General features: G+C 35.5%; 1 protein-coding gene across 1 annotated transcript in view; it reads left to right on the top strand.

Moving 5' to 3' along the window:
- Positions 1-20,393, top strand: part of DNER (delta/notch like EGF repeat containing) — a 109,245-nt gene that overhangs the window by 40,490 nt on the left and 48,362 nt on the right. Inside the window, exons 2-4 of the mRNA XM_085233135.1 lie at positions 1,994-2,290; positions 11,262-11,356; positions 13,811-13,977. Of these exons, the coding sequence (XP_085089261.1) occupies positions 1,994-2,290; positions 11,262-11,356; positions 13,811-13,977 (559 nt within the window). The remainder of the gene's footprint in view (positions 1-1,993; positions 2,291-11,261; positions 11,357-13,810; positions 13,978-20,393) is intronic.

Genomic DNA, 20,393 nt, shown 5'->3' with positions numbered 1-20,393 from the left:
AAGTGTTCTCTAAGAATTTACTTATTCTGCTGATTTGAAGGAGAAAGAAGCTTTAAGGAGTTAAGCCAACCTTGTCATAAAAATCCACACTTTGATTCTTGATATGTGAAGTATATATAAATTCAATATGCACTTTGTTTTTAAAAGTGAAGAGAGTCAGAGCTTGTGCCTGATGTCTAATGTGTCACCTAATATGTATGAGATGTGTCCCCATGCAAAGTAAATAACATCCATAGCTACAACTGAACGGCAAGATAAATGAGCATACTGTATATTTTAGACAGATATATTAGATATATTTAGATTTTCTTGTGTGGCCTCTAACTCTTCTGCATCAGTCAGCAAAAAATCTAACATTCATAATTAACTGTTTCCAAAGTTGACATTCATAATAATGCTTCCTCTGCTGTTCAAAAACTATTACAGAGGCTGGAACACAAAAATTCCATTAAAAGGAAAAGTTCCAGCCAAGGTAATCAAAAGCACAGTGTTAGAAAAGGAAGAGTTAATATTAGGATTTGGTGCCCTGGTACCAGGGCTTTGAACAGAAGGGAAGGGAAAATTCCAAGTGTAGACCCAGTAATTACTTTGTCCCCAAAGATTCTGAAATTATGGACTTTAAGCGCCTGATATGTTTTGCTAACAATGAAGTTACTCCTGGTTATTTCTAGAGGGATGGCAATTATAGCATTAAAGATATATACAGCTTACATAATTCTTATTTACTATTAAACATTTGTTAAAACTATCGTTAACTGTGGTGCTGTAGTGAGAAATAGAATAAGAAGCAGCATTGCTTAATCAGGGAAGGAGTGGGATATTGTGCAGGAAAGAACTGGCTAACTTTGGGGGCTGGGACACTTGGTTGAAATTTGCATGTCGAGACAAATGATGTGTCTGTTTGCAGTGGTGGATTGATTATTAGTGTGAGGACAAATCAAGGGAACTGCCTGTCTGTGTTAGCTGCTCAAGTGATGACAGTGAGTCAGCAGTGTGATGTAGCTCTGACTAAGGCAAAAATTTCATAGGTGCTATGAGGAGGCTATTTGCAGGATAAACAAAAACACTGATGTGTTGGCAAAAAGCAGTGCTAAATGTCGGAATGTGCGCTGTGAGGGTGACCAGAAATGGAGGGTCTATCCTGTCCCAGGAGGCTGAGCTCATCAGGTGAAACCTGGGAGTGGTCTGTAGATGTTCTCTGTATGTTGTAGAGGCAAGCATCAGCATGGAGGAGTGAAGAGGCATACAGCCTTCCAGTCAATGATGACCTTAGAAATGGTGTACAAGCTAGCTGTGGATAAATCTAAGGCTGGAAGCAGGAAGCAGGCGAGCATAGAGCATGATTTTTCTCACATTGCTGAGCTCTGTCTTGTTCTAATCTATTACAAATGCTGCCTTAAAAAGAAGCTTCTCCTCTTCTCTGTTACAAAGTTTTCAGCACCAGAATGAGTAAGATTCTGAAACTGCTGCGCACTAAATGAAGTACAGGCAAAAGGCCCAGCTGTTTTTTAAAATTGAATTTATGTCCACAAATAGGATTACATGATGTACTTAGCTCTGACAATGCACAGCTACTTCCTGACACGGTGACCTGTGTGAGCTCTGTGTCCTATTCCCACTGCTGTTACTGCCTCACATCTATAGGTTTTGGTGTTTTCCCTGGTCAGATTACTCCAAAGTTTGTTTTGAAAATTACAGATTGTGAGTGGTAGCCATGCTCGTACTTCATGTTTGTCACGTTGCTTGGATGTGTTAACAGTGAGTTTTGCATGGAGTATTCTGAGAGCAGCGATGAATATAGATTAGTTAATATTCTTCTTTAATCCTTTGAATTTTCTTCCTTGAAGTCGTATCAAAAATGAACTTGGTTCTTAAATATGTTTGGAAGGTAAATACAGAAGGGGGAAGGAATCCTGTTTTACGGTGTTTCTAAAGCTCATAAATAAATCTTTTATATGCAGTGATTGACCTACATGATGGTTTTTTTCCTCAGTTCATTTCAGACCCTTGTGCCAGCAACCCCTGTCACCATGGTAACTGCAGCACCAGTGGGGATGGCTACCTCTGTGCCTGCAGTGATGGTTATGAAGGAGCGAACTGCGAGCACTCTCGGCACAGCCCTCCGCTCCCCGAGCAGCAAGAGGCATCATCTCCTCCACAAAGCAAGCCTGTCACCTCCACGCTGGAGCCTGACGTCATTCTGCCTCACTCACGAGCAACAGTGACGCTACCTACGTGGCAGCCAAGGGCGGGACAGAAAGTTGTGGACCTGAAATGGGATGAAATCGAGGTGAGAATATTCTGTTTAAATAAAAGCACACAGAAAATTGCCTCTAAGTGTTGTCATGGTTGGATTTTCACTTGTGCATGATGTCAGGACTCTCTATATTAGTGGGCTGAAGGTATGGTTTCTGCCCTGAGTTAATTTGATGGTAAAATTAAACACACACAAAAAAGGTATTTATTAAAGGTAATGAGCTCAAGGGTGGCCTTTCACAAATACTGCATTGAGTATTTCTTCAAAATGAGAATGTTTCATTCCAGTCATTCATATGACCCCGTGTCTCTAAATATAAAGTAAATTTAGGGAAATCTATATATAAGTAGTTACAGGGCTGTACCCTGTTTCTGTGAGAGTTCTGGTAGGCAATATCTGGAGAAACAAGCTTTATTTTTTGAAATACCTTCACCCATATCTGTGTTACAGTAGAACATATCTCAGGCACTGATGGTGAAGATTGGAGAGAAAGCACTGAAGCAGAAAGAAACAATGATCTGTTTTTATTAGTTTAAATGCAATGTAATCTCTGCTTGGGTGCTTTCAATGTCCTGATCAATTAAGGGCATGTCCTTCCTGGTGCGCCTGCCTTGCCTCATATGTGTTCCTCAATCTGTGATCTGGTATTGTATAAGTAACGTTTCTGCCTTGTTTCAGATAGATTCAGTAAGCATTTCAAACAGATTCTTCACAATCTGTGAATTGGGTGTTTTAATAATTGAAATTCACTTGTCTATGTCTTCTCTTACCTGAGAAATACACACAGCTTATCAATCATAAATGCATTAGTAATGCTAATAGCTGTTACACTACACTACCACAGAAATTACTTGTCTTTATATGTTTTTAATTTGTTATGATGGGTCTTGTGTTTTTCACAGTATTTTTCACATAGTATGGTTGTCTTCTGTTCTTTGGAAGGGAGAGATACTTCTTTGGAAGAGACATTCCAGTTGCTAATTCAAGACGTCTCTGATCTTATATTAAACTAAAGGGAGAGCTGGTATGCCCGAGGGTCTGTGCTTCAAAGCCTCTTTGGTGGAAGACTGAAGAGTAAAAAGTTCAGTGTTAAGCAGGAAAATACTACATTTCCTCATAGCTTTAAAGGCTTTGCCAAGCTCGTTCCTTACTTACACTCTCTGATAAGCAAAAATAAAAGAAAATGAAATAAATTTAGTTTTTTATTGCAGAAATCTACTCTTTTGATCTTGAGATTAGGAGGTGTAAAAGGCTGCTATTGCTTTTTGGTGTTTGGTTTTTTTGTTTGTTTGTTTGTCAACTTTCCAAGTTGGCCTGTTTTTCACTTTAATCTGATACCACAAGTGAACCAGTGCTCTTCAGACTCTTTTGTCTGTCTACTCAGAGAGAAATTTTGCCAGAATCTCACTATATGAATGCTCTTTCGGTCTTCCAAGGATGAATTTTCCATGGAAGCTCTTTCAGGAAGTTTTGGGCACGCCTGAGAGAAATTAATCCTCTGAGACAGACATGATGTATATTTGCAGTTTTTTTGCATTCCTCAGATGCTAGGGACGTACTTTGCAGTGTGTACTTGACCAAATGTTCCCAGTAAGAATTGCACCAGAAGACAACATGCAAATGTCTTTGGATACTGTAACATTTCTCTCACTGATCTTGCTATAACAAATTAGTCTTTTCCTGATAAACAGGCTAAGGTCTACAAACAGACCATTAAGAGAAAAATATTAGACTGATGATTTCTGAAATATAACAGGGGTTTATCTTTGTGCTCAGGTGTCAAAAGAGAGATCTTTTCTGTCCTGCTTTGAGCAACTAAATTAATTGTTCCACTTGCAAGGCAGATAAAACTAGCAATTGAAACTTCCCCAGTCCAATGATCTTTTGTATTACAGTGTAGAAAAGATAGATATTAGTGAATAATAGTGAAGAAAGGAATGATCTCATTAATCCTAATCAAACAATAGATTCAACAAAGGTTTCTGTGTAAAAATCAACTGTTGAAATAGCAGTGCCTTACTCCTATATATTGCTTTCCTGTAATAGCTCTCAAATTGTTTTACAAAGGAAATCAGTAGTATTATTCACATTTTGCAGATGGAGATACTGAAGCACAGAGCAGTAAAGTGATTTGCCAGATACATGGCCAGGAATTAGAATGTTAACCACATGAGTCCTACACTAAACTTTTATTTATACTGTAATGATATTGCTAAAATTCTAGGTTTTGGAACTAGTGATTAGAGCTGCAATAAAATTATAATTCTCCTTGCAATGTGGACAAAACTTGTTTTATATGGGTTTTTAGTCAGTAAATGATATGTCTTTTAAATTAGTCTGGCTGGTCCAGGTGGAAGCTTCTGAAAGAGGGTGCTTATGTACTGCAACAAATGGATATGCTTAAGGAATAATTCTGCATGAAAGGGAGATCTTTGAATTTTGAGTGCATTCTCTGCTGCTAAAAGATCATCTTTGTTGTTGTTGTTGTTGAAATAGCCTATGGGTGCATCATTGTTTTGATGCAAAAATGCATGGAGAGGAAGTTCCTCTGACTGTCCTGACAGACTTTGGCTGAGTTTACATCCTAGCTTCCTCTCCAATGCCCTGAGCTTGTAGTCTTTGCTTCAAGATCTGTTGATGTGGATTTTTTTGCTTGATGAGCTTGTTTCCATGATGCTTATCTGTATTATTCAGAACAGCTCCACGCACTGCGGCGTAAAAATGACCATTCAAGAAAATAATATTGATTGATTGAATGATTTATTGGAAGATTTTATGAATGTGGCCCTCATTTTGGTGTCAGCTTGAGACAAGAAGGCATCTGGTTAACATGATTACCCTGGCATTTATCTGAGAGTGTAAGATAACCTACCAAGCTAGATAAGCATCTACCACTTGATGTAATATTAATAGTAGTAACCTGTGGCATGAATAAAAAATCTTATTAGTGTTACTGGAGGATTGCCGTGTATCAGAATCTTTGATTAGTAGATCCTCTTGGCAGTGTGACTGCTGACTACTCAAAGCCACTTTAGCTCGGATGAGCTGAGCTATACTCAAAAAATGCCTTTGACAGAATTTTCTGGGTAGATATGCAGACTTCCTTTTGTTAAATTTTAGTGCTACAATAGCTGGCAAGGCTTCTTCATTTGATACTGTTTTTGGACTCAGTCTGTCAGCCTTCCCTTGGTGCTCTTTAGAGATGCACTCCTACTCTAAACACTTCTGCTTTCCTCTCCCACTGGTGAGATATGTTAGATGTAAGTCTTCACTTTCTTTCTGTTCTGGTTTTCTTTCAAGCATCATCCCATATGAAACTCTCGAGGGTAGAGGCAAATGTACTTGTGGGGTTTAAATTAAATGACACCAGCTTTTTGGAAGCAGTAGTTTTTCCATGCAGCTGGATAAGGGGATTCTTTTTTTTTTTTTTTTATAAATCTGTCCTGAATGGGATTTCTGTGCCAGAATGATCGTGGCTTATTGATTGGCATTTTGACTAAAAGAAGATAGTAATTGATCTCCCATTTCACATTCTATTATATTGGGTTTTCTTTTCCTGTGACTCTTCTCTTTAATTCTCTGCAGATAGCAGTTTAGGTATCTTTTAGTCAACATCATACCTGTTTTAAATTCTCTGTAGTATTTTTCTCTCGCATAAAGAAAGCTGACAAATGTTTTATATTTCTTAGAAAATAAAAGATACTTCTCATCACATTAGAGATTTGGAAAAGAAGAAATTCTGTAGGCCTTATCTTGATAGAAATTTAGTTACGTGTTTAGAAAGGGCAAAACTGTAATTTTTAAACTAACTATTCTGAATTTAAAGTTAATATACAATCATTTGGAAGAAGATTTGAAAAAGCATTTGCAAGAGCATTCTTCATACCTTATTCATCTCCTCTGTTTCTGTGCTACTGAAGAGGAAAGGTCATCTTTCTTAATGACCATGTGAATTTTCATGGGAGGCCACCTGAGTCTTATTTTTCTCAAAGGGCCAGTTTTCTTAGTCTTTCTATTAACCTAATGTCTTTTCAAATCTGTTTAAAATTTTAAGCACAGACCTTACTTTTTTTTTTTTTTTTCCTTTTAAGTACTACTTCTTAGAATGACTTAGGTTGGAAGGCTCCTTAAAGATATCTAGTTCCAGCCCCCAAAGAGTCTTGACTCTTCCGTAAGATAAGTTTATATTCATCTCTTTTTAAGATAAGTTTATATTCATCTCTTTTATTTAGTTCCAGACAAATGTGTGGGAATAATGTGTGCATTCATGTATTCTGTTTAATTCCAGACCAATCTTCCCAACTTTGCTTTGGCTTCAAGGCTAAGCAGATTTCCTTGTTCACCCATTAGGAGAGAAAACTGGAGAGAGGTTTCAGAGGCAGAATTAAAAATAGAGAACCATCAGAGATCACAGAGGAGAAAAGTGTAACTTAAAAATGTATTAGTGTGTGCATGAGTTTGCTTATTTGAGTAACGTTTGGGGATGTTTCTATTAAAAAAAAAAAAAATCGCTCCTACTATGTTGGAATGGAGTTTTGTATGCTGTGGTGTCACTGAAATGGCAGTGGCAATTACAAGAAAGAGATAGCAACCAACTGCCTTATGAGATGAATTTTTTTTCTCACAGAATCACAGCCTAGATGACCTTGCAAGAGAACTCTGGAGATTGTCCAGTCCATCCACCACTCTTGCTCAAAGCAAGGCAGCTAGACCAAGTTGCTCAGAAGTGCTCAGTCAAGACTTGAATATCTCCAAGGTTGGAGAGCCCTCAGTGTACCTGGACAAAATGTTCCAGTGTTTGGAAGTGTTTGTTAGTATTCAGAAATATTCATTAATATCTTATTAATAGAGTAGTGAAGAATTGCTAAGGCTAATGGGAATTTGGTGATTCCACTTCCAAACTATTATATCGGAGGAAAGTATGGAATGTTTTGTAAGAAGTAAAATATTTTTGCAATCTTTTAAACTTGAAGGGTTATGATCTCAAACAAATGGACACGTAATGCTGTAGCATTGTAATTGTATTTTGCACTGTTGATGATTAGCCTGTCAGTGTGTATAAGGCTTTGTAGAAATACAAATGTCTATGTGGTCAGCCATCCAAGAAATGTGCAAGGAAACTTCATTTCAACAAATATCTTCAGAGAACTACTTTCAGTAGTGCAAGACAGCATATATATGTATTCTAGCATAAATAGAGTCTGTGTTACTTAGCCTCATCAAGTTGAAGGCTAATATGCTTAATATACCAAGGTAGTAAAAGCAGGTGTTGTAATTTGTTGCAGGACTTGTAGAATGGTGTGTGTATTTCTTTCTATATATTGGTGTATATGACAGAAAAATATCTACACAGTTCATACTACGTAATATTTTCAGAAAAGATCTAATATGGAAAAGCAGAGTCTGTTTAACTCTTCTTAGGTACTGCAGCTGATGTTCTTTTCAATCTCATCAATACTGATATTCTGGCTTGGTTAAGTAATCTTCCAGCCAAGTCACTGTTGTTTTTTTAAAGTCCAGCTAGAAGTTGTAGGGACAGATTCTCTTCAGATTTTACTCTTCTTTTCTCAAATGATTATCTTCTTTTTGTCATAGAAAGACTCAAGACATTAATGCTGTTAATATCTTTGAAACAAAAGTATAGAATTAAGTTCTCTGTTTAAAAGAAATCCACCAATAATGTGATTTAGATACAAATTTACAGAATATAATACAAAAAGAGGAATACTGTATTTCATATCAATATTTCAAAAATTCCCAAACTCAAAGTAATGTGTTGAGGAGCATAAAATCTTCAGAATATTCCGTGCTGATGTAGGAGATTATCTTTGTAAGCAGCTCCTAAGCGGTGCCTCAGGCTCCAGCAGGTGCATTAAGATTTTGTTTTGTTTAGCAACTATTTTTAAAATAGCTGCATCATTTGTATTGAATCTATGGACTGTTCCCCGAGGAACTTCTTTGCTGGCTTAAAGGTTCTGTGCTACTGAATGCAGCAGGGGAATTTTGGAAGAGTTTGATCTCATTGCCGTCATATAATTTTTTTTTTTCACAGATTATTTTTAAATGACTTTAAGTGGTCTGTTTGTGTTTTTTACTTTAGCCATCTCACTTTTAAATTTAAAGAGCAATTAGAATAGAGCAAATGAATAAAGCAGAGTTTATCATGTGCTCTTTATTTTACATTTTGAAAATAATATCCTTATGTTTTCCTGAGTTCTGTTTTACATTTCCTACTATTTTTTTTCTTTCTTAGAGTGAGACCCACAGGTTGTTTTCATCTTCTGACTGCCCTGTATTATTGTAATGTACTTGTCTTCTTTGTCCTCATTTTTCGGTCTTTCGGTTTTTAGGGAGTTCTCTTCAGACAGGAGAGAGACATGCTTAAAAATCTTTATACAAGGTTCCCAGAGCTATGGAAAAGCTGTGTGATTTATTTGCTGAATTAGATGTCAAAGCTGTCATTTTTGTCTCCGTATTTGTCTCAAATAGGATAGTGCTGCCACCATTTCTGTTCCTTATGGATGCTCCTGTTTCTTGTATGTTTTGTCTGATCCAAGTAGCATTTTTTGTAATAGAAAAAAAGCGGAGTTTCAGCTGCTGTGAAATTCTGTTATTTCACATCCTACTGGTTTAGATAAATATTTTAGGAGGTTCTTAGTGCATGAAATCAGGGCCAGTTATAAATGGTGTTCCTTCTTGGAGAAGGAAATCAAACATTACAAATCATCCTATCAGTGGAGTCAAACATGCATTTTGTTTTTCACTTTTCTTGGTTAGCAAAGAATATTTCCTACTTGTGTTTTTTATGCTGAACAGTCAATACTTCTGATTGCTTTGAAAATTTTTTTGAAAAATTGCCCATTTTCACAAGGTTATGCAACCACTCTTGCTTCATGGGCTTTTTTTCCATTAAGTTTCAAAGAGTTGTATACTCTTTACTTCCAAGCTTCTAATATAGAATAGTAAGGTAAACGCTTAAATTACTTTTTTTTTCCTGCTTGTGATCTAGGGTAGTAGATACAAGACATTCTGAAAATATATTCTAACGCATCTAGTGTTAGATGCACTATAAGAGTATGAGAATAAAGACTTTGATACACTGAGATATATAGATTCTCAAAGAAAAAATATTATGAATATGGGAAAGTATATAAGAAGAGTATTAGCCAAACTCACTTTAATTTCATCAAGTTTTGAACATTAGCTTAATAATTTTGACATCCAAGATTCAGAAGTTTTAATAGGTATATTATCTTTTTTCTTTTTGATGAGTTTCTTAAAAAAAATTGCATTTAATTTTATTTTCATAAGTTACATATTTATTTTCATAAACTGCATACATATTATATGTGCAAGACAATTCAGCAATGAAGAAATGAGTAATTATGTACATTTTTGGGGAGATGTGCATACTGAGAATTTTTCTTGTCTGAGTCAAAGTCAACTCTGAGTCCCTTAACAGTTATTTTTTGTATCATATTCTGGTCTTTTGTTTTTCGTATTTTCACAGATATTCCATGATAGCATTTAACATGTAAATTATAAATAAAATTAGAAATTAGATTCTGATTTTTCAGTAATGAATGATTAATTCATGGCAGTGTGTCAGGCGTCACTTTTCACTTTGTCAGTATGGCTAATGTGAAAAGGTTGCATACACATTCCAGATGACTGAAAAAATAATGTTGCATAATCTGCTTAACCTTAATTTTAAGGTGACATTGATTTTTTTTTTTCCACTAGTGATATTTCATAGGTAAGCTGATGAAGATATCTGAGAATTACTTAATTAAAACTACAGATAATGTTAATGTAAGCGATAGAAAAAAACAATTATGCCATATAAATTATTACTTATTTGAAATGAAGATGTCATTGAAAATAGTAATGGTTTTCAAACTACCCTAATAAATTATTATTCTACATGATGTGGATCTGTTGGAGTGGGTCCAGAGGAAGCCACCTCTGCTATGAAGACAGACTGAGGGAGCTGGTCTTGTTCAGCCTGGAGATGAGAAGGCTGTGGGGAGACCTCATTGCAGCCTTCAGTACTCAAAGGGAGCTTATCAACCAGAGAGACTGACTTCTTATGTGATCTGATAGTGATAGGACAAGGGGGGACTGTTTTAAATTAAAGGAGGGGAGACAAGGTTAGATATTATGAAGAAATTCTTTATTCAGAATGTATGAGGCCATGGTGCAGGCTGCCCAGAGAGTTTACGGATGCCCCATTCCTGGAGGTGTTCAAGGCCAGGTGTGGTGGGGCCCTGGGCAGTCTGATCTGAGGGGAGGCAACCAGCCAACGATGGTGAGGTTGGAACTAATGATTGTTAAGGTCCCTTCATCCCAAGCCGTTCTATGATTCTTTGTTGTATGGCATTCTGTATAATTTCTTGCTCTAGTTCACAATTTCCATACCAGCTGGTTATCAGAGACTAGGTAAATCAGTTCCTCTGCTCTCAACTGTGTTTGTCATTTTTATCCATCTGAAAACATTAGTAGTTGAAACAACTTGTACTTGGAAAAAGTAGTTTTAGGCCTTGTTAGAGCAAGGCAGAGAATATGTTTAAAAGTAATCTGAGTTTGAAAAAAAACACCCAACACATTTCCGTATAGTAAAAAGACAATATTAGTGTCTGCTGTTATAAATCCTCAAAAATCTCTTGTTAATGATGCAATATTTATGGAAGTGGCAAACATTAGAGCTTTAGTTAGCAAGTCACAGGACTAGAAGCCCATCCATCTTTTTCGAATTATATGGTCACTTTTAAAGGAAGATACCTTTAGAAGTCCATGCATGACCATGTGCAGGAAGGTTTTGTTAAAATGGAAAGGATGCTTACATGAATTTTCATATTGTTTAATGACAGCAGAAATACTTAAGTAAATGTTTTGGTCCACATTAAAAGATGATTACTGTATTATTAGTGCTATTAAAAAAAATCATATTTTCTTTGGTCATATTTTGTGCTTCAGTATTAAATAAAACTATTTTTATTTTCAGATACTTCCAGATGTGGCTTGTGGAAATGCCAGTTCCAATACCTCTGCTGGAGGCCGTCTTGTCTCCTTTGAAGTTCCACAGAATACATCAATAAAGTAAAAATATTTTTTATGGAATATAAAAGCATTTTTCTTTTAATTTGCCTGGGTATTTTAGAAAACTGCTTTTCAGATACTCAGATTTGTCAAATGGTTAAAAGTACATGAAATAACTTCAGAAAGCCTTCATGTATCTAGCGCTGCTATGACAGCTCTTTGCTTGGTGTAACTTCTCCCACATATTTAATGTTTCAGAAGATGTGAGCATGTAAACTGTCTCTGGGCATCTGAACGCTTTAGGAATCAGGGCAAATATTCTGAAGATGTCAGATTTGAAAAGATGTGATGTTTCCTTTCTCCTTCATACAGTGAACGCTTTTTTTCCCCTTTAATATGAAGATGCACTTGTTGGTGGACAGTAGTTATTGATTAAGTAATTACCCTTATTTTATGCTTTATATTTAATTTCTGGAATATTGCTTTGGGTGTTGTCAGTCAGCCGAAATCTTTGATGAATGTATTACAAACCACATTTTTAAAAAATTGGAATTTACTCTGTTAAACATGTTAGAACTCATGGTTTTTTAGTAAAAGGTTTGCTTTGTAACTTTTAATTAACAGAACCTGACTTCCTAGAAAGATCTGATTCTTTCAGCTGGTATGAGGTGAGGTATTTCCTACTGAAAACTTGATTTCAAATAAAAATCTGCCAACACAGTTCTCTGGCTCACAGCTTTACTGCAATTTTAGGCTCACATTTTCCCAAAATAGCCTACTTTTCTCATACTGTCATCTTATCTTTCAGAATGCCAGCTTTCAGTTAAAAAAGGCCTTGCTCACTGGAAAAAAACAAACTGCTGCAAGCAGACAAGCTGCAGACAGTTTGAAGCTGTAACTGTTAAACGTGGGAGATGTCCTATGCTTCCCACGGGACTTTGAATCGTTCTCATTCATGAGAAGCTTAAGCAGGGAGGAGATCTGTGAATGTGTGTGGTTTTTTTTTTTTTTTTTTAAATCAAGAATAAGCTGACGTTTGTAGATTCTGTGGCTGTATTTAAGACCCATGATGGAATGTCCTCATTATAAATGACTTTGCAGAGTGCATAGTGTTGGTTTTTTGTCATTTTTATACTGTCTACCTTTAGTAGCTTTTTATTTTGGCAGATTAATGCAAGCTGATATCTATCTTCATTCCATTGTATTTCCTTTGTTAAAGACTTGAATAACATTTCTGGTTCAGTGGCTGAATACATAAACAACAGAGAAACTTCCGTTCAGTAATTTTCTTTTCTTTTGATTGTTATGGGTGACCTAAATGGTTGCTGTCATATTAACAGAAGTTGTTACTGAAAATGAGACGTTCAGCTCTGCGAGTAGTGATGGGGTTTAATGTTAAAGTTGACCCAAAATACTGTCAAAAATTTACTTATCTGATATGATCACAGTATTTTATCAGCTCATGTCAAGTATAATAAGAAAACTTTACATTTCTTGTAAAATAAATAAATAAATGGATGTATATGTTTACAAAATTTTTTATAAAAATATAAAAATAAATTTAAAAAAAAATGGCAAGGGAGACACCACACTGTGCTTTTGTAGAATTGAGACACTTTTAGCAGAAGAAACTGTACAACAGAGTGTCTACCCCTGGTATCTGGGGGCTTGTTTTCAGTAAGAGAGAATTAGAAGTGTTTCAGCAGTAGGATGGATATGAGTTATGACTGAACTTCAGGAGGATTGGTCAAACTCAGTGGTGATCCATTTAGGTGAATTAATGCAATTTTTTTGGGATCTTGCCAGAAATACTACAGATAGATTTTTATTTTTTCTTTATTGAAATTAGCGGGAAAAAGTATCCTAAGAGGAAAGAAACACCCATATAGATATAGTGCTCCCTAGTGGATCTGACAGTACATAAGCAGTTGTATGTGCTTATTCAACCTGTAAATATTTAGGAAGGCACCATGAACTCAGTGACCTTGAGAGCGTTACACAACTCATTTGATTTAGAAGAATAAACTGTTCCGAACTTTCGATCTGGTGTAGCAAAGGAAAGAGGATTTCTACCGGCATCTCCTGTATTGAATGAATGTTGAATGTTCTTCAATAAGTAGGAGGGCTGGATGCGTTTCAGTTGCAGAAAATGATAGCATTCTAGCTCGAGAGCTACTATTTAAAAAGACATAAGTACAAATAGTGAACAAGGCTACTGTTAGGTAGCGTTTTATATAAAACTGTTATTGGACTCTTAAGTTGGTGTCCTTCAGTATGAGAAATTGAGACTCTGTATGAATAAATCTGTGTAGGTATACCATTATACATATGTTACTGTTAAAAATATTTTAAATTTGGTGGAAGTGATGAAAAATCTTCAGACCTTTTCGTGATTCCATATTCACCATATTTAAGTACTCTTTCTTTGATAATAAGCTTTTTGTTCTGATGCACTTTCTTGTAAGACCAATTTCCCTCACTGTATGTAAATATTCTTGTCGTTTATTTTCTTAGAATAAGACAAGATGCTACTGCTTCGCTTATCCTGCTATGGAAGGTGACAACTGCTGGATTTAAGCAGTGTTCGCTCATTGATGGCAGAAGTGTCACTCTCCTCCAGGCACTGGGTGGCCTTGTACTTTCTGAAGAAATGCTTGCATTAGGAAACAACTACTTTATTGGTGAGTAACAAGATGACTTTCTGTTTATCACCTTTAGGTGACAGTTGGTACCTTACCCAACATTCAGAGAAACAAAGAGGTAATTCTCTTAATTTATGCACTGCTGAAAAATTCAGATTTGATAGTGTGACCATGTTTTAGACGTTAATTCATGCAAGGTAGACAGGAGTTGCACTAAATTCCTACACAAGTGGCACAGTTCAGTTTAAATCTAGGTGGTGATTTTTGCCTACCAGTTTCAGATGACGGAAGGTATTTTTGGTGTTCTATTTTAATCATCTATAAAGTTTTCAGTAAAAGCTCAAGTAAGTCCAAATGTTCAAGTTAATCAGATACTATGTCATGAGATATGTTGTGAGGAAGCTTAAGCCTATGCACAGCAAGAAATACAATAGGAGATCTGATCTTCTGACAGCATTTATTTGCATCACTTTTAGTCTTCAAGTTTCGTCTTTGTAAATGTGAGACCTTAAATATACTGTATGTTTTCTTGGGCAGTTAAATGTTAAGTATCTTTGTGGAAGTCACAGAATGAAAATAGGCTGGCATGTTCTTTTTTAGCGCATGGCAAACAATACTGATTTAAATGCATTCTTTATGCTAGACGTAATAGACTTAATTAAATTGAGCTTTCTGGGTTTATGGTTTATTGTACCAATGACATGAAGCCAAAATGATTGCAATAACAGCCTTCATTGTGATTCTGAAATTCTTTACGTCTTAAAATGAACTTATCGTGCTGATAAATGTAAAATAAAAAAGCATCCTGCTGCAGAAATTTTGGGCTGAATTTTAAGAATATATCCAATGCAGAGAGAAACCCAAATGCAGAAGTAGTGCTATGATTTCTCTCTTTTGAGTTGTCTCTTAGCAAAGTTTTGCATGAGGGTTGTTAATGTAATCATTTAATTACCGTCAGGAGTGGTTTCTTTTAGTGATAGTTATTCCTTCAAACAATTTTCTAGTTCCTTATATTTTTACTGTTACTTCCTTCCTTACAATGTGTTTAATTTTAGCTTTTATTTTATGGTTTAGTTTTGAATTAATTTATATTAAAAATCTCCTTGTTTGTTTTTCTTAGGAAAAAAAATTGCTTTTGCTTTGTAGTAGTTAATATATGGTAAAAATAAGGAAAAGCTTGCTGAAGACAGGATACATCATGACTTTCCTACACTGGCAGGGTCATGAAGCTTAGTGTCTATCTTGGTCAATAAGCTGGCAGACAGAGGGCCCAAGCTTCTCAATGAAAGTTCATCTAGGCTATACAGTGTACTTTATTGATGCAAACACCTAAACTGAATATTGTCTTATTCTTTCATACATCTTGCCTTGTCCTACTTTCCCTCGTGTAGGTGTCCTTCTGTCACAAGGGTTTTTACTTTGAGTTGTTAACTGTATGCAAGTTAAAAAGACACCTTTTCCTTGATGGGTATAAAACCAAATTCAGTTCATAAGCAAGAACATCAGTACATTTTTACCTCAGGCAGTACAAGTTTTCTCAGGCCTCTCACTTTACTTCCACCTACTTTTTGTTATTTCTTAACCTTTGCTTCTGATTTTCTTGTAAATTTTTCCAGTCACTGTGGTGTTATTTAACTTACATAAAGAACATGAATCATAGATGCGTATGCAGAACAGCAGGGAGTCTTCACTGGCAGTGATTCGTTCACGAATGGGCACATCTGAGTGCTTAGTAAAGGGCAGATAAACTGCATTTGAATTTTTATAATTCTTATTTAAAATTTTTGCTAATGGATGAATTGCCTATAATGCTCTTGATAGAAAATGAAAATAAAACAATTTGTGTGCATATCTGTCTTCTAGTTCTGAAGTGTTGCAACTCTCCTCCATGATACAATCTAATAGTGAGATAAGCTGTCAGTTTTCTGGAGTAGATTATTTTATGTGGCCTTAGTCTAGTTATAGCTTTCCCCAGAATCATTTCCTTTTATTAAAACACTTCAGCAGAAAAAGAATGGAATACAAAAGTGGACCTGAAATCATATTTTTTTAATTTTAAATGTTTGTGACCTCAGTATTTTATTGTAGAAAAGAGAAAACACTATCCTATGGATTTTCTTCATAACTGTATAGAAATATTCTGCTTACCTTCCATCACTAATTCTCATCCAATAACGTTCTCTTCTTGGATGTAAAACTTACAAAATGGTGATTTTATAAAACAAACATCAGTAATTTAGCATGCACTTAAGTCGATGATACTTAAGAAAGAAAATCAGAAGGGCCTCAAGGTACTGTAGGGTGCTGCAAGCATAGCAATGCTTCCATGTATTTCCTTTACATACCTTTTTTTCAATCTTTTTCTGCCCAAACAATTTTTTTTTTTTTTTTTTTTTTTTAGGGACTCATCTGTTAATTGGCAAATTCCGTTCAACGCAGTTCTCTTTTAATTTAAGTTAATTAGAACTGTAAGAGAAAAAAGGGCACTGTCTGAGAGAGTAATGTAACATTTTCATCTTTTGTCTACAACGCACCTGAGTCACTTCCTTATGGGTTGTCTCAAACTTTGTTACCCAGTTTGACACTGCAGATATCTCTTCCAAATCTTCCTGGATATGATGTTTGTTTCAAGGATTAAACATTTTTGGAATTTTTATTTGTTGTGTGTGTTACCTTAAGGTGACTAATTATAAAAACAGTATTAAAATAGTGTAGACAAGATTGAAAATAACTTAACATTGGAAATAATGTACTGATTTGTTGATCTATTTTTTTTCTTTTTTTTTATTAAAAAATGCTTTGATCAACTAGTGTAAAAAAAAAAACAAAAAAAAAACAATTCGATCTACCTTGACAAAAGTAACCAGTAGTAAAGGTGGACTGTTGATCTCTGCCCAACTGTTTGGAAGAAAAATGCTTCATTTGATGATGTGAAAATTAAAAAGTTTTTTTCTCCCAAATTCAGGAACTTAAAGAAAAAAAAAAAAAACAACAACAAAAGCATGTCATTAAAGGCATTCTGTATTCTCTGGATAGCAGGTTTTTTTAATATCTGCAGCCCAAATATCTACTCTGTAAAGTAGAATGCTATGAATGATGTTGAAATTTGCAAAAGAAATAGTTAGGAAGTGGAAGAAGTGGGAATTGATCACCTTTTTAAATAGGAGGTATTGACAAAGGGATCAAAGTGTAAGCATAGTAATTCATGGAAAGTCTGCCTTTCACATCAGTGTAGTTACAACTTCAACTATTTGTCTCAACGTTCTTTGAAGTTAATGAGCTATTCCTGATAAACTATTATCATATTTACAAAACATCTCATCATTATTGCTTTTAATTCATTCTCTTTGTACTAGAATATAAGAAAACAGCTAGTTGCAAAACTTTGTCTCATTACAGCTGCACACCTATTATTTTTGGTGAATTATTGCAAAAAATAAACTGAAATCAGATTTAATGCATTTTTACAAGTCTGAAAAAGTGAGACGAGTGCTGTGATGCACTGTCAGTCTGTGTATGGGTGTTTCAGACTAAAGTTCTGCTAGTTATGAGTAGGTTACAGTGAACTGATAGTGCTGCTTGCTGTGTATTTGGGAGGAATCTGATACACCCAGCATTGTGCTGTTTTTTCTTACAGGAAACAATGCCCTACATCTAGGAACACCGACAGGAACATGTATAATTTCTTTTATTCAAGTTTGTTGCAAGACCGTAAGATTTACTAATCTGCCAATATTATATCTCTCTTGAGAAAATAATGCATTTAAAAAATAGAAAAGCCCTTTTTAAAGGGTGTTGAAGGACATTTTCAGCTTCTACAGCAACTCTGTCACAAATATTCTATAACTTGTTACATGCATCTTATTTATCCAAACTCACAATCACCTTCTATTTGGAAACTAGAACATTTATTCTGGAAATGCAATCTGCTATCTAGACTGGGCCAAAGCAAAACCAACACAATAAAAGTATTAACATCTTTATTCTTTTTAGAATATTTTGAGATATTTAGAATCTTTTCAGTCACCATACACATCTGTTTCTTACATAGTCTGTTAGTTTACTCTGGCTCTGGATTCATTTACCTGCTCATTAAGGGAGCGCTTCTATACTTCATGACTAAAGGCACTGCGAACCTTACATCCACAGGTGCCTGCTGCAGTTTTGCACAGTTTCCAGTTTCTCTTGTAGGCTGCTATAGTATACCTGCAGTGGCATGCAGGAAGCAAATGTCTATGTGTTCGTGATTATTATGATATTGCTTTGTCAGTGCTGACAAAGAGTCAGCTTCTCATCAACTTCTGTGATAAAATGTTGAAAGGACTGCTTTTCTGCCTTTCGTGCCTGGTGCTGAACTGCAGTGATGGGACGTGCTTCAGAAAAACAGCAAAGCAAAGTCAGACAGATGGTGTTTGTATTTAGCCTCTGTGTCCCCATAAGTAAAATACCAGAATAGTTTGTGAAACTGTATTGTTTAAATCATTTTTTAAAAAAAGCTTGTGAATAACTTGATTTGCTGTGTGACTTTTGTTTTACTTAGCACTTTAATGATGCAGCTTAAAAGCAACTCTCTTTTGCAGGATATTGCTAGGCTTAAAAAAGGAGGAAGAAGTTTATTAGCAAACTGCTATTTCTCCAATAAAATGTTATGGATAATAAAGCAAAAGATTTAGCTTTTAATATGAACGGAAAGAACATATTTTTATCTGAATTAAAAATAAATTCTCCAGCAAAATCTTTAAATTATAATGCTTATTTTAATCTCTTATTTTCATTGCAGAAAAGAAAATTGGTGTGTAATCTTCTGCAAGGTGCCAAGCCTTTCGGTCAATACAATTTAACCAGCTGGCTTGAACTATTACTACAAAGTATTTTAAAATTTGTCCTTGCACAAACTCACTTGGAAATGGATCCTTTAGCATCTTTATGTTGTGATGAAGAACACTGACATGTTTCAAATGACAGCAGCTATCAGACTGCGTGCTTAAATTTGACACCACTTTTTAAAACCTTTCTTTGAGAGGAAAATTAATGCCTGTATCCTCAAGCAGAAGTGATCTGGCGCATTTTAAAACGTGTGGGATCCACACGCACATATGTGCAGGGATGACAATGTTTTGCAATCCAAAAAGCTGTTCTTCCTCTCTTATACAGTAGAATCCTGTCTCTAATATTTTTGCCCTAGCAAAAAATGAGCCCATTTTACATTGCCATTATTTACTCTCTTGATGCTCTGTAGTTCATTTTGTCAATCTCCTTGCAACATCTCATCATACGTAACAAATGGTCACCACTAAAATAACTGCAGGTATGCCAGATGGCCAGAATGAAATTTAATGTATGAAATAATTTATTAAAATAAATAACCTAAAGACATATTTTGAAAAAAAGTAAGTCTTAAGTTTTTCAGGTTTCTGTCTTGTTCCAGAGTTTCGATTTAGGAAGCAAATTTTAATTCTGACCTTATGGATGGTGTGTTTTGTGCTATATGTGTTTAAAACAAGCATCTCTTTCCATCAAGAGGAAACAGTTTGCTGCATTTATTTACTATGGCAAATTGAAACAGGGCAGATTTATTTCATACTAGGAAATGTGTGAATTGAATTCAGAGAAAGCTATCTAGTGACATGACTTACGTTTTAAAGAGTCACCGTGTGTCAGCTGAGCATCTCTGTGAGCTCCTAGCCCATGGCGTACATGCAGTCATTTGACTTAACCCTCCTTCATCTGAACTAAATTAAATCACTTTGCATTGCCCTGCACATACCATCGCTGGAGTGTTCACGTCCCTGTGCAGCTCAACACTGTGCAGCAACCTGTGCTGGTTACTTGCATGCAAGTCAGCCTTGCCAGTGGGGAATTTGAAGACAACTGCTCTGGTTAATGGGATTTTCATTTTCATGCTTGCAATTTGCCTGGAATGGCCCTATTGCAGGCAGTACTGAGCACTGTAGCTGTGAACATTTCCCTGAGGGTCTGGGCATAAGAGCTAACCTGACAGAGAATGGCCTTTTGATAAACAAGGGCAGTAGAAGTAATGGGAACAGTGCAAATGGATTGATGATGGCTAATTTCAAAGACTTTTTCAAAGGATGGCCTATTAAGGGAAAATGCTAAGCATCCAGCTGTAATAAAAAAACCTTCTGGAAAATGCAGTTATGCTATATAAAAAGGATGTTTTTTATAAATGTAATGAAGATCAGTATCCTGCCCTGCTCTTCATGATCAATTTGTATGTGCCTTGTCTCAAACTTATGTAGGCATAAACATTTGATTATTCCCTTTTTTTTTTTTTTTGATACATTGTTATATTTTAAATTAACATCTAAATAACTTTTGCTCTTTAGGTCACACCTGCTGTGACCAGTAGTTCACTGTGGAGATATTTACCTTCCACTGATCACACGGTTCTCAGCACTGTGAGATCTCAGATGAATTACTTAACCTGATCTGTA

This window comes from Meleagris gallopavo, chromosome 11, assembly GCF_905368555.1.
Source record: "Meleagris gallopavo chromosome 11, MGAL_WU_HG_1.1, whole genome shotgun sequence".
NCBI lineage: Eukaryota > Metazoa > Chordata > Aves > Galliformes > Phasianidae > Meleagris > Meleagris gallopavo.
The sequence above is the reverse complement of the archived record's forward strand: the minus strand, read 5'-3'. Positions and strand labels throughout refer to the sequence as shown.